At 54.6% G+C, this 13,518-nt stretch overlaps 1 protein-coding gene across 1 annotated transcript; it reads right to left on the minus strand.

Moving 5' to 3' along the window:
* Nucleotides 1–7,182: 7,182 nt before the first annotated feature.
* On the minus strand, nt 7,183–13,518 carry PFDN6 (prefoldin subunit 6). Its single transcript, XM_078881497.1, has 4 exons — nt 13,412–13,518; nt 9,472–9,542; nt 8,613–8,737; nt 7,183–8,097 (listed from the first exon to the last, which is right to left on the minus strand). Exons 1-4 carry the CDS (start codon nt 13,482–13,484, stop codon nt 7,977–7,979), a joined length of 390 nt encoding a protein of 129 aa, XP_078737623.1. The 5' UTR covers nt 13,485–13,518; the 3' UTR covers nt 7,183–7,976.

Genomic DNA, 13,518 nt, shown 5'->3' on the forward strand with positions numbered 1-13,518 from the left:
CCCCCTCCCCCTTCCCTCTCTCCACTCTCCCCCCCTCTCGCTTTACTCTCCCTCCACTCGCCCCCTCTCCCTCCACTCCCCCCCCTCTCGCTTTACTCTCCGCCCTCTCTCTTTACTCTCCCTCCACTCGCCCCCTCTCCCTCCACTCTCCCCCCTCTCGCTTTACTCTCCCCCCATACCCCCCTCTCTCTCCACTTGCTTCATCTCTCCGCCCCCCCCGCGATTCGCAGCGAGATGGACGCGCCCGGAGCCGCGAGGATGAGCGCGGGGCCGCGCGCTGATTGGCTGAGAGGCGAGGTCACGTGCGCGTTTGAAATTTTCAAAGAGACAAAGGGAGGATGGTGGGGGCTCATGGTGCTCACCCACTCATCCACTCACACACTCACCAACTCACCCACTCACACTCACCCCTCACACACACACACACACTCTAACTCACCCACTCACCAACTCACCCACTCACACTCACCCCTCACACACACACTCTAACTCACCAACTCACCCACTCACCAACTCACCCACTCACCAACTCACCCACTCACCAACTCACCCACTCACCAACTCACCCACTCACCAACTCACACTCACACACTCACCCACCCACTCGAACTCACTCACCAACTCACACACTCACCCACTGATCCACTCACCCAGTCACACACAGTCACACACTCACCCACCCACTCTAACTCACACACTCACCCACCCACTCTAACCCACACACTCACCCACCCACTCTAACCCACACACTCACCCACTCACCAACTCACACTCACCCCTCACACACTCACTCCTCACACACTCACATACACTCACCCACTCACACACTCACCCACCCACTCTAACTCACACTCACGCACTCACACACTTACCCACTAACCCACTCACACACTCACCCACCCACTCTAACTCACACTCACCCCTCACACACACTCACACACTCACCAACTCACACACTCACCCACCCACTCTAACTCATACTCACCCCTCACCCACTCACCCACTCACACACTCACCCACCCACTCTAACTCACACTCACCCCTCTCACACACTCACCAACTCACCAACTCACACACTCGCCATGTTGTCACATACCCATTACCTGTGTAGTGGGTATTGTTCGCGTGATCCTCCGTCACCACCAGAGGTCGCAATCGGGTACCCGATACCCGTACCCTACCCGATACCCGGCTACACGTACCCGGCCGGGTACGGGTACCCGTTTGCGACCCTGGTGCAGCCGGGTACGGGTAGACCGTGAGTCACTGGTGAATAACCGTTTGTCACTCATTTCGGGTAGGGTACGGGTAGGGAACAGGTACCCGTTTGCGACCCTGGTGTGGCCGGGTACGGGTAGGCCGTGAGTCACTGGTGAGTCACCGTTTGTCACTCATTTCCCAACGTCTTGTCTCTTCTCACAATTCAAGTTCCTAGAATCAACCCACCTGCGCCTGCAACATGGCTTCATCCCAGAGGTCGCAATCGGGTACCCGATACCCGTACCCTACCCGATACCGGGCCGGGTAGCCGGGTATCGGGTAGGGTACGGGTACCCGTTTGCGACCCTGGTGCGGCTGGGTACGGGTAAGGAATCAAAACCCGTTTGCGACCTCTGGTCACCACTACTCACCTGGTGTAGTGTCAGCCATGGGCCAACAGGGGGCAACAGCGAGGTTGGGAACCGGAAGTACACACCCCAGGACCCCAGTGGGGGCTGGGGGATTACGCAATAATCCAGGAACCCTCCAGAAGTTCTAAATTTGAAGCGTTCGTGACTGCAAGGATTCATACACGTAGGTAAAAAATTTAATTAAAATTAATAAAAGTAATAATAGAAATAAAACAACATGAGCATTTTCGTTTTCTTCTATCATGTGCACCAACAAGTGTTTGTGCACAAACATGTCCACGTACACCTCTAGTTCTCTTTTAGCCCCCCCCCTTCCAATAAGTTGCCTTGTGGTTGTTGTTTGACTTGCATCCCACTGGGATTTTTGCACACAGCGTTGGTGTACACGGTGTTTTTTCTGCAATATTTTGCTGTCTTTTCTTGGATTTTCTGTTTGCACTTAGTCACATATTCACTTTAAGATGTTTTTTGTTCATGTTTTTGTTTTTTGTTTGTTGCGGTTGCACCCGATTCAAGAGCCGAATGGCTCACAGGGCTACACCTAATACATGAACTTTAACTTGATGTGCACCAACAGGGGCCTGCGCACAAACACGTCCACGTACACGTCGTGCTCTCTTTTAGCCCCGCCCCCCCTCCCAATACGTTCCATTCATTGGCTACCACATTCTGATAAGCTCCCCCCCCTCCTCCCCCTTAACTTGTATTTAAGAACTTGCATCTTGGAATCGCTGCCTCACTTGATACAGCAAATCTAGCTGTGACGGTCCCTCCTGATGACGGAGACTTGTGTTGCCTCCGAAACGTCGTGATTTTTTAAAATTTTATTTCTATTATTACTTTTAGTAATTTAAATTTCATTTTTTACCTACGTGACTTTACCGAAAAAACTAAGAGTATGAACCCTCCAGAAGGTTCGAGAGAGTAGGCGTGGCCAGGGGCAGAGTGACCCTGGGCACAGTAACACATTCATGCGGAGGGAGCTGGTAGGAACGTTGGGTTGCTCGGTCAATGGCCAGAGTCAACGGCGGCGTGGTGTATTCCGCAAATTTGGCCGACTGTGAGGGCGGGCACAAGCCGGCGTGAGTAGGTTAAACGTTGAGTTTTATAAGGGCACCACGGGGTGACCAGCCCCTCACCACCCAGCCCCACCCAGCCTCACCCTCCCCACCCAGCCCCTCCCCTCCCCACCCAGCCCCACCCCTCCCATTTTTGGAAGCACGACGGACGGACAGACGCAATAATCCCCTGTGGGCTGGTGGAACCAGGTGGTTCCTACCAGTATAAGTCGGACCTCTGAACGGGTTTGCCGGTCGTCGCCAAGCAGAAGGCCGAAGAGCCAGCCCAGAATAGGACCCTGGGAAACACCGGACCAGAAGTCCTTGTCAGGACCGGGACCGAGTGAGCCAGTGGTCGGGAACCTGAGGACCTTAGCTGGGTTTGGGTCAGGCTTCCCCCCTCGCCGAAGGGTTGTGAGACAGAGGAAGTGGTCCCAGTGATTAGGGCACGCGAGCCATGAGGCTATACCTCCCCAGGGGTGAAGGGGGCCGTTACCCCCTTGGGGGTTGTCCATAAATGACGTCACGCACCTGGGGGGAGGGGTCAGAGATTTGTGACGATGTGTGACGAGGGGTGGGGGAGGTTTGAGAAATGTGACGTTACATCAAAATTCGCAACTTTAAATAAATATAGAATTGTTAGAACAACACTAATTGTTATAACAACACTCCTACAACATCAGAGTGCAGCGCCACATTAAATACGCACTACAATGACAATAGTTTAAAGCGATTTGAAGCATGTTTTATTTGGGGGGGGGCAGAGCTTTGTGACGTCATATTTGAGGGGGGGGGGTCTGACTTTTTGTGACGAAGGGGGGGGGGGGTCAAAAATCGTCCAAAATCGCGTGACGTCATTTATGGACGGCCCCTTTGCTCGATCATGTTATTGTATTGTGTTTGTTGCTGTAACGTTCTTACCCGCGCCCCCTACTGGACATCCGTGAACAAAGAGCTTTATAGCTCACAGGATTCCTCCTGCAGTATATAAATATAGTGATTATACTGGTAGGAACCTCCTGGTTACACCAGCCCACAGGGGATTATTGTGTCCGCCCGTCGTGCATCCAAAAATGGGAGGGGTGGGGCTAGGAGGGGAGGGGCTGGGTGGGGAGGGTGGGGAGGGGCTGGTGGGGAGGGAGGATTGGGGCTGGGTGGTGAGGGGCTGGTCACCCCGTGGTGCCCTTATAAAACTCAACGTCTAACCTACTCACGCCGGCTTGTGCCCGCCCTCACAGTCGGCCATATTTGCGGAATACACCACGCCGCCGTTGACCCTGGCCATTGACCGAGCAACCCAACGTTCCTACCAGCTCCCTCCGCAGGAATGTGTTTTAGAGAGGCGTGGTAGCGTCGTCGTTTTTAAAGACTTTGTTACTCACGTCAGAGAGGCCAAGCGACACGACCGCACACTCCATGATAGCTGGCGCCAAGCTGTGCCACACGCCCTCCCGTATGGCCCTGTGGGAGCCTCGGTAGCGATAAAAAAAGGTGATTTAACTTTTTATTTTACCGCTTCCATTTCAATGACGTACATGTACATCAACGGAATAGAATCGGGAAAAATTAACCCGTAAAAACAAAGTTTTTCACTATAAATCCTTTATATGCGTGGCATCGGTTTTATTTTATTATTCATTTCTGTTTTTCTTGCGTAAGAGTTTCATTTTTATCACATTAGTATTTTAAATAAAATATGAAAAAAATGTTTTACTTTAAAGTGGAACATTTTGGAAAAAAAATTTCACGAAAATAAATTGTCACGCACAACGAGTCTGTGTGCAAAATGTCAGCTCGATTGGATCACGGGAAGTGGGTTAAAAAAACGACCGAAATATTTGCACGGTCGTAAGCACGCAAGCAAGTGAACTTAATATAAAGGATTTAAAAATAACTGATGCCGTACACGTACGCTATCGGAACGGGTGAACAGATGCTCGCTAGCAACAGCAATTGCCCCAACAGTCTGCACAAGGCTACACGGGGGAGCTTTGCCTGCGTTGCGTGTGGCTATTGACATGTGTAGGGTAGTATTTGGTGACGTCATGTCACGCTCGCCTCCGGTACGATGACGGGATGTCCCCCTGGGGCATTTAAGGGGCGACCCGTGACGTAAACGGAGTCATCTTCTTGGTTCTTTCGGTAAAGTCACGTAGGATGGAAATAATAAAATAATACAAATAAAACACAAGTAGTACTAATCGCATATCTGCATTTCCCATAAATAGCTAAATTCCTCTTGATATGCAAATTATTTTGTCAAGGCGCTCTTCGCCCCTCCATCCCTGCTTAAAAAGTCGCTCCAAGCCTGGGGCGTGTCATTCAGACTGTCTTCTCGACAGACCTGTTCTCTATGGGAACCTCATTTGCCAGTAAAAAATATGATAATTGGTTCTTTACCCTTCTATCTGGCAACAAAACTGAAACCTTTTTTTTTTTTACAAGGAGTCATGTTTGCATAGACCGCAATACCTGCAGTCATAATACAAACAAAAGAACATAACTCTGATGATGTGCACTGTCCTTAAAGTTGATTGATCCACACCCGAGACAGCTTTCCTTAGAGCCTAGTCTCATATGGGTTGGACCAGATGACGCCAAAAGGCGCACCTGTTCTCCACCTGAGGACGGCTGCTTGCGTTGTGGCCGAAACGTCGTGAGAATTATTTAATAGTTTTATTTTAATTATTTTATTATTTCCATCCTACGTGACTTTACCGAAAGAACCAAGAAGATGAATTTCGATTTAAAGCTTTCGTGACTGCAGGGATTCATCTTCTTGGTTCTTTCGGTAAAGTCACGTAGAAGGGAAATAATAAAATAAAAAAAATAAAGTTTTTTTGGGAAGATGAATCCCTGCAGTCACGAAAGCTTTCAATCGAAAAGTAAACGGAGCCGTCGTGGGAGTCCGGGGAAGGCTGGGAGTTGGGACCCAGGGTAGGGGAAATCTAACACGGGACTAAGAGTGGCTCTTGTCCCGACTGACCGAAGTTGGATCATCCCTCAGCAAGTGCGGTGGGAAGAGCCGGGGGGAGGAGTTCGGGATTTCCAAGTACGCTTTCCCTGGGGGAGAATAGAATAGCCAAGGAGTGTATCCGTGATCCATAACAATTTAGGCGTAAGCCTCCAAAGAAATTTCGATTTAAAGCTTTCGTGACTGCAGGGATTCATCTTCTTGGTTCTTTCGGTAAAGGCATTCAGACGCTGTCGCCTCGACAGACCTGGTTTTCACCTGAGGACGGCTGCTTCCGTTGTGGCCGAAACGTGGTGAGAATTATTTTATTATGTTTTATTTTTATCATTTTATTACTTCCCTCCGAAGAAACCTGGGCGTCAGCCCTTCTGAAGATGTGCCTCCGCGTCATGATCTGCACCGCAACACGCGTGTGTAAAGACTGCGTCAGCGAGTCTCGAGGTGCAGACAGGGTATCAGCGAGGCTGGAGGGTCGTCCGGGTTGGGAAATTCCCCAGAGTGTCCGAAAGAGACAGCTAGGGGAAATTCCACCGGAGAATCCACGAGGATAAAAGCAGGGCGAGGAGGGATGTTCGGGGCTGTTGAGAGGGGACTCGGGCCATCGTCGCTGTCTTCAAGTCGTCGCTGTCTGCTCGATCAAGCGATCTCCACGTCGGCATTATCTCATGACGACGGGGTCCTAAGCTACGTTACGTGAAATAAAAGAAACCTCTAAATTCTAGATTTGAAGTTTTCGTGACTGCAAGGATTCATACTCTGTTGTTTTTTTCGGTAAAGTCACGTGGGTAAAAAAATGTAAATAAATTAAATCAAGATAATTGTTTTTTTACCCTTCTATCTGGCAACAAAACTGACACCTTTTTTTTACAAGGAGTCATGTTTACATAGACCACAATACCTGCAGACATAATGCAAACAAAAAACATAACTCTGATAATGTATGCATTGTCCTTGAAGTTGATTGGTCCACACCCGAGACAGCTTTCCTTAGAGCCTAGTCTCACATGGTGTTGGACCAGATGAGAAAAGCTGTCTCGGGTGTAGACCAATCAACTTCAAGCACAGTGCACATTATCAGAGTTGTGTTTTTTGTTTGCATTATGACTGCAGGTATTGTGGTCTATGCAAACATGACTCCTTGTAAAAAAGGTGTCAGTTTTGTTGCCAGATAGAAGGGTAAAAAAACAATTATCATATTTTTACTGGCGAATGAGGTTCCAATGATGTTAAATCACGATGTTTCGGGCGCAACACAAGCGCCCTTCTTCAGGCGGGGGACAACTTAGCGACAGCGCAACCGCTACAGCCGCTACACTTAAGCGGTTGTGCTTTCGCTAGAGTATGAAACCTCTAAGGTTCGAGTCCGGAGTCACTACACGCGTGACGCCTGCAGCAGCGAGATGGGACGGTGGCGATCGCGGGACGGGCAAGCGTGGGACGGCGTTCACCCAGCAGCGGACAGAGCACGCACGGCCCAGCACGACGAGAGACGACGCGAGGCCACACTGCGGACGCCAACTCGAGAGAGCACGTTTACTGAGCCAAGAGAAAACGAAAACAAACACAACCTGTACTGTACACGGGACGGACGCAAGACTTGTGCTGCGAGAGAGAGTGGAGCGCTCGCACGGCAGACACGCAACACGGTGTCATCCCCACTCCCCCGAAGCCACCCGCTCACCCCCCTACGCTCACCACCCCCCTACGCTCACCACCCCCGTACGCTCACCCACTTACCCAGTCCGCCGTTGCAAAGGAGGCAACGATGGGAATCTATCTCTCGGTTTAATGCAGCAGCTACAGCAGCAGCTGTAGCAGCAGCTACAGCAGCAGGAGCTGTAGCAGCAGCTACAGCAGCAGCTCTAGCAGCAGCTACAGCAGCAGCTACAGTAACAGCTACAGCAGCAGCTACAGCAGCAGCTACAGCAGCAGCTACAGCTGTAGCAGCAGCTGTAGCAGCAGCTACAGCAGCAGCTACAGCAGCAGCTACAGTAACAGCTACAGCAGCAGCTACAGCAGCAGCTACAGCAGCAGCTACAGCTGTAGCAGCAGCTGTAGCAGCAGCTACAGCAGCAGCTACAGCAGCAGCTACAGCAGCTGTAGCTGTCTGTTCGGCATGTGTCGGCGTTTGCTCCGGAGACGTAACCGACGCGTGTGGACCGATCGCAGCTCCGTCAAATTTAAGATTCCTCGCCACTCGGGACGCGAGCGCTGCCGCGCGACCTCTGACCCCCGGTGCGACAGGGCTGTGAAGGGGGTGGTGGCATGCGGTCTGGGGTGGGGGTTGGGGGGGGGGGGTGCGGAGGTCAGGGGTCAGGTGCGAGCTGCGGCCTTCAGCTGAGCCTTCTGGAAGTCCTGCTGCAGCTTGGCAAGCGCCTCCCGCTCCTGGTCGCTCCTCCGCTCCAGCTCTTTCATTTGGCTCTCGCAGCGTTTGCTGCAGCGTGGGGGGGGGGGGCAGGAAGGGGGGCACACGATAGGGGGGGGGGCGGGAGGGGGGACGTCAGCAGGGAACAGCGTCACCGTGAGGAATGCCGCTCTCTCTGCGAGCAAGCGGCGCTCGCATCTCTGGGAGAAAGAGTAGTGGTGAGCGTGTGAATAGGCTGGGTGGCGAGCGTGTGAGTGAGCCGAGTGGTGAGCGTGCGAGTGGGCCGAGTGGTGAGCGTGTGATTTAGCGGGGGTGGCGAGCGAGCGGGGTGGCGAGCGGGTGAGCGAGCGGGCGAGCGAGCGGGTGAGAGAGCGGGTGAGCGAGCGGGGTGAGCGAGCGGTGTGAGCGAGCGGGCGAGCGAGCGGGTGAGCGAGTGGGTGAGCGAGCGGGGTGGCGAGCGAGCAGGGTGGCAGTGGCGAGCGAGCGGGTGAGCGAGCGGGTAGGCAAGCGAGCGGGTGAGCGAGCGGGTGTGAGCGAGCGGGTGAGCGAGTGAGCGAGTGGGTGAGCGAGCGAGCGCCTCTCACATCTCGCCGGTGATGTACTCCAGCCGCTTGCCCACGGTGGACTTGGCCTCCGTCAGGTCCTGCTTGACGAGCACGGGCCCCATCAGCTTGAACACCGCGTTCGAGTCATCCAGCAGGTCCAGCTCCTGCTCGGGAGGGGGGGGGGGCGTGGGGAAGTGGGAGGAGGTGGAAGAGGGGGGGGGTTAAGGCATGACGCCGTCGCTCCGTTAGTAACCCCGCCGGGCAGGCCTGTGCCCGCACGCTCCCTCGCCTCGAGGTCTCGAGGAGAAATCCCCGAGGCTCCTGCGAGAGAGAGAGGGGCAGGTGACCTATCCTGGGACCTGTCCGAAGCCTGGGCCCTATTTCTCATCATCATCATCATCCGAGGTGTACCTCAAACATTTAGGGGGCACACGCGCACCCCCCCCAGTGGCAGCTGCCTCTGTGTGGCACGAAGTGGCTCAGTGCCTGGCCCTAAAGCGGGCACTCTTCTGCCAGGAGGGGTACCGACGATGGCTACTCGAGACGTCGTCCCCATTGAGTGCTGTCTCCTGTGGTGGCATTCTTTTTGTACTTGGCAAAAAGAAATACGAAATGAGGCTGGCGATGGCGGCAAAGGGGTAGACTCACACACTCACAGGGGTAGACTCACACACACACAGGGGTAGACTCACACACACACACAGGGTTTGACACACACACAGGGGTAGACACTCACACACACACAGGGTTTGACACACACACAGGGGTAGACACTCACACACACACACACAGGGGTAGACACACACACAGGGGTAGACACACACACACAGTGGTAGACACACACACACAGGTGATGGAAGCAGCGGCGGTGAAGGGGAGGAGTGCATCCGTCACTCACCTCCTTCACGATGGTGTTCTCTGTCAGCTGTGCCTCCAGCTTCTGCCGTGAAGCGACGCACTTACTCAGCTCTAGAGAAACACGACACAGACTCAGGTCAATCGAGGTTGGGGGGGCGTGGGGTCACGCAGAGCGGAGGTCCAGCCGACTCGGGTTGCTGAACGGGCACCGCTAAACGGGGGCCCCGATTCTGGAACAAATCTTTCTGTGCCATGGGGACTGATTCCTTCTCTGCAGTGGACTTTGCGGTAACCGCTGCCTCCTGCGTCACGTGGGACAAGGATCCCTCCCCTCTTGGGTCAGAGGTGAAAGTCCCGAGCTCCTGCGAGAGGAGAGGGAACTCTCCTCGTGGGTCCTGTCTAAGCCTGAGGCCTACTCGAGTGGTCCCTCTTCCTCCAGGGGTAGACTCATACACACACAGGGGTAGACACACACACACACAGGGGTAGACTCATACACACAGGGATAGACTCATACACACAGGGGTAGACTCACACACACAGGGGTAGACACACACACACACAGGGGTAGACTCATACACACAGGGATAGACTCATACACACAGGGATAGACTCATACACACAGGGACAGACTCATACACACAGGGATAGACTCATACACACAGGGGTAGACTCACACACACAGGGGTAGACTCATACACACAGGGGTAGACTCATACACACAGGGAATAGACTCATACACACACAGGGGTAGACACACACACACACAGGGGTAGACTCATACACACAGGGATAGACTCATACACACAGGGACAGACTCATACACACAGGGGTAGACTCATACACACACAGGGGTAGACACACACACACACAGGGGTAGACTCATACACACAGGGGTAGACTCACACACACACAGGGGTAGACTCATACACACAGGGGTAGACTCACACACACAGGGATAGACTCATACACACAGGGATAGACTCATACACACACAGGGGTAGACACACACACACACACACAGGGGTAGACTCATACACACAGGGGTAGACACACACACACACAGGGGTAGACTCATACACACACAGGGGTAGACACACACACACACAGGGGTAGACTCATACACACACAGGGGTAGACACACACACACACAGGGGTAGACTCATACACACAGGGATAGACTCATACACACAGGGGTAGACTCACACACACAGGGGTAGACTCATACACACAGGGGTAGACTCATACACACAGGGATAGACTCATACACACAGGGGTAGACTCACACACACAGGGGTAGACTCACACACACAGGGGTAGACTCATACACACAGGGGTAGACTCACACACACAGGGGTAGACTCGTACACACAGGGATAGACTCATACACACAGGGATAGACTCATACACACAGGGGTAGACACACACACACAGGGGTAGACTCACACACACAGGGGTAGACTCATACACACAGGGATAGACTCACACACACACACAGGGGTAGACACACACACACAGGGGTAGACTCACACACACAGGGGTAGACTCATACACACAGGGATAGACTCACACACACACAGGGGTAGACTCACACACACAGGGGTAGACTCATACACACAGGGATAGACTCACACACACAGGGATAGACTCATACACACAGGGGTAGACTCACACACACAGGGGTAGACTCATACACACAGGGGTAGACTCATACACACAGGGGTAGACTCACACACACAGGGGTAGACTCATACACACAGGGATAGACTCATACACACAGGGGTAGACTCACACACACAGGGGTAGACTCATACACACAGGGATAGACTCACACACACAGGGATAGACTCATACACACAGGGATAGACTCACACACACAGGGGTAGACTCATACACACAGGGGTAGACTCATACACACAGGGATAGACTCACACACACAGGGATAGACTCATACACACAGGGATAGACTCATACACACAGGGATAGACTCATACACACAGGGGTAGACTCACACACACAGGGATAGACTCATACACACAGGGGTAGACTCACACACACAGGGGTAGACTCATACACACAGGGATAGACTCATACACACAGGGATAGACTCATACACACAGGGGTAGACTCACACACACAGGGGTAGACTCATACACACAGGGATAGACTCACACACACAGGGATAGACTCATACACACAGGGGTAGACTCACACACACAGGGGTAGACTCATACACACAGGGGTAGACTCATACACACAGAGATAGACTCATACACACAGGGATAGACTCATACACACAGGGGTAGACTCACACACACAGGGGTAGACTCATACACACAGGGATAGACTCACACACACAGGGATAGACTCATACACACAGGGATAGACTCACACACACAGGGGTAGACTCATACACACAGGGGTAGACTCACACACACAGGGGTAGACTCATACACACAGGGATAGACTCACACACACAGGGATAGACTCATACACACAGGGGTAGACTCACACACACAGGGGTAGACTCATACACACAGGGATAGACTCATACACACAGGGATAGACTCATACACACAGGGGTAGACTCGCACACACACAGGGGTAGACTCACACACACACAGGGGTTGACTCACACACACACACATAGGGGTAGACTCACACACACAGGGGTAGACACACACACAGGGGTAGACTAACACACACACAGGGGTAGACTCACACACAGGGGTGTGGTCTAAACCTGTTTCTCGAATCGCGGCGTTACCCCGTTACCAGGGTAACCGCCCTGGGGGTCCCATCCGAGACACCCCAAACCGCCGACTCTCACCCCTTCGCGAACCCCCTTGCCCAAACCCCCACCACACACACAGCTCACCCACTACCCTGTGGTCTTCCCGGTCCCCATCTTCCTGCATCTCCACCCCTTATCCCCTCTGCTCCCCTTGTCCTGCTCTCTTCTGCAGGCACTGGACCCCTATCCCCTCACCCTGCTCCCCTATCCCTTCACCCTGCTCCCCTATCCCCTTTCCCTGCTCACCTATCCCCTCACCCTAGCCCCCCCCTCACCCTAGACCCCCCCCCCCCCTATCTGTCACCCTAGCCCCCCCCCTCGCTATCCCCTCAACCCCCCCCTATCCCCTCCCCCTGCCCCCCCTATCCCCTCACCCTGGCTACCCTGTCACCCTAGCCCCCCCCCCCTATCCCCTCACCCTAGCCCCCCCTCACCCCCCACCCCCCACCTCACCCCCCCCTATCCCCTCACCCTAGCCCCCCCTCACCCCCAACTCACCCCCCCCCTATCCCCTCACCCTAGCCCCCCCTCACCCCCCACCCCCCACCTCACCCCCACCTCACCCCCCCCTATCCCCTCACCCCCCCCTATCCCCTCACCCTAGCCCCCCCTCACCCCCCCACCTCACCCCCACCTCACCCCCCCCTATCCCCTCACCCTAGCCCCCCCTCACCCCCCCACCTCACCCCCCCCCTATCCCCTCACCCTAGCCCCCCCTCACCCCCCCACCTCACCCCCCCCTATCCCCTCACCCTAGCCCCACCTCACCCCCACCTCACCCCCCACCATCCCCTCACCCCCCCCATCCCCTCACCCTAGCCCCCCCTCACCCCCCCACCTCACCCCCCCCTATCCCCTCACCCTAGCCCCCCCTCACCCCCCCACCTCACCCCCCCCTATCCCCTCACCCTAGCCCCCCCTCACCCCCCCACCTCACCCCCCCCTATCCCCTCACCCTAGCCCCCCCTCACCCCCCACCTCACCCCCACCTCACCCCCCCCTATCCCCTCACCCTAGCCCCCCCTCACCCCCCCACCTCACCCCCTCACTCCCCCATCCCCCCCCTCACCCTAGCCCCCCCTCACCCCCCCCACCTCACCCCCTCACTCCCCCATCCCCCCCCTCACCCTAGCCCCCCCTCACCCCCCCACCTCACCCCCTCACTCCCCCATCCCCCCCCCCTCACCCTTCTGCAGCCCCTGGTAACGCTCCAGCTCCGTTTTGAGTTTCTTCTGCAGCGCCGCCTCCGCCACCGCCATGTCTCCTCCGCGTGGGGTGCAAACCGGAAGTGGA

This window comes from Lampetra fluviatilis, chromosome 61, assembly GCF_964198595.1.
Source record: "Lampetra fluviatilis chromosome 61, kcLamFluv1.1, whole genome shotgun sequence".
NCBI classification, from domain to species: Eukaryota; Metazoa; Chordata; class Hyperoartia; order Petromyzontiformes; family Petromyzontidae; genus Lampetra; species Lampetra fluviatilis.

Bases quoted from the DNA above. Each gene is read 5' to 3' on its own strand.
- PFDN6 (XM_078881497.1), bottom strand. From the start codon at position 13,484: ATGGCGGTGGCGGAGGCGGCGCTGCAGAAGAAACTCAAAACGGAGCTG. The intron at 9,543-13,411 runs GTGAGGGGGGGG...GTGTTTCTCTAG, and splicing joins TTACCAGGGGCTGCAGAAGG to AGCTGAGTAAGTGCGTCGCT. The intron at 8,738-9,471 runs GTGAGTGACGGA...CCTCCCGAGCAG, and splicing joins AGAACACCATCGTGAAGGAG to GAGCTGGACCTGCTGGATGA.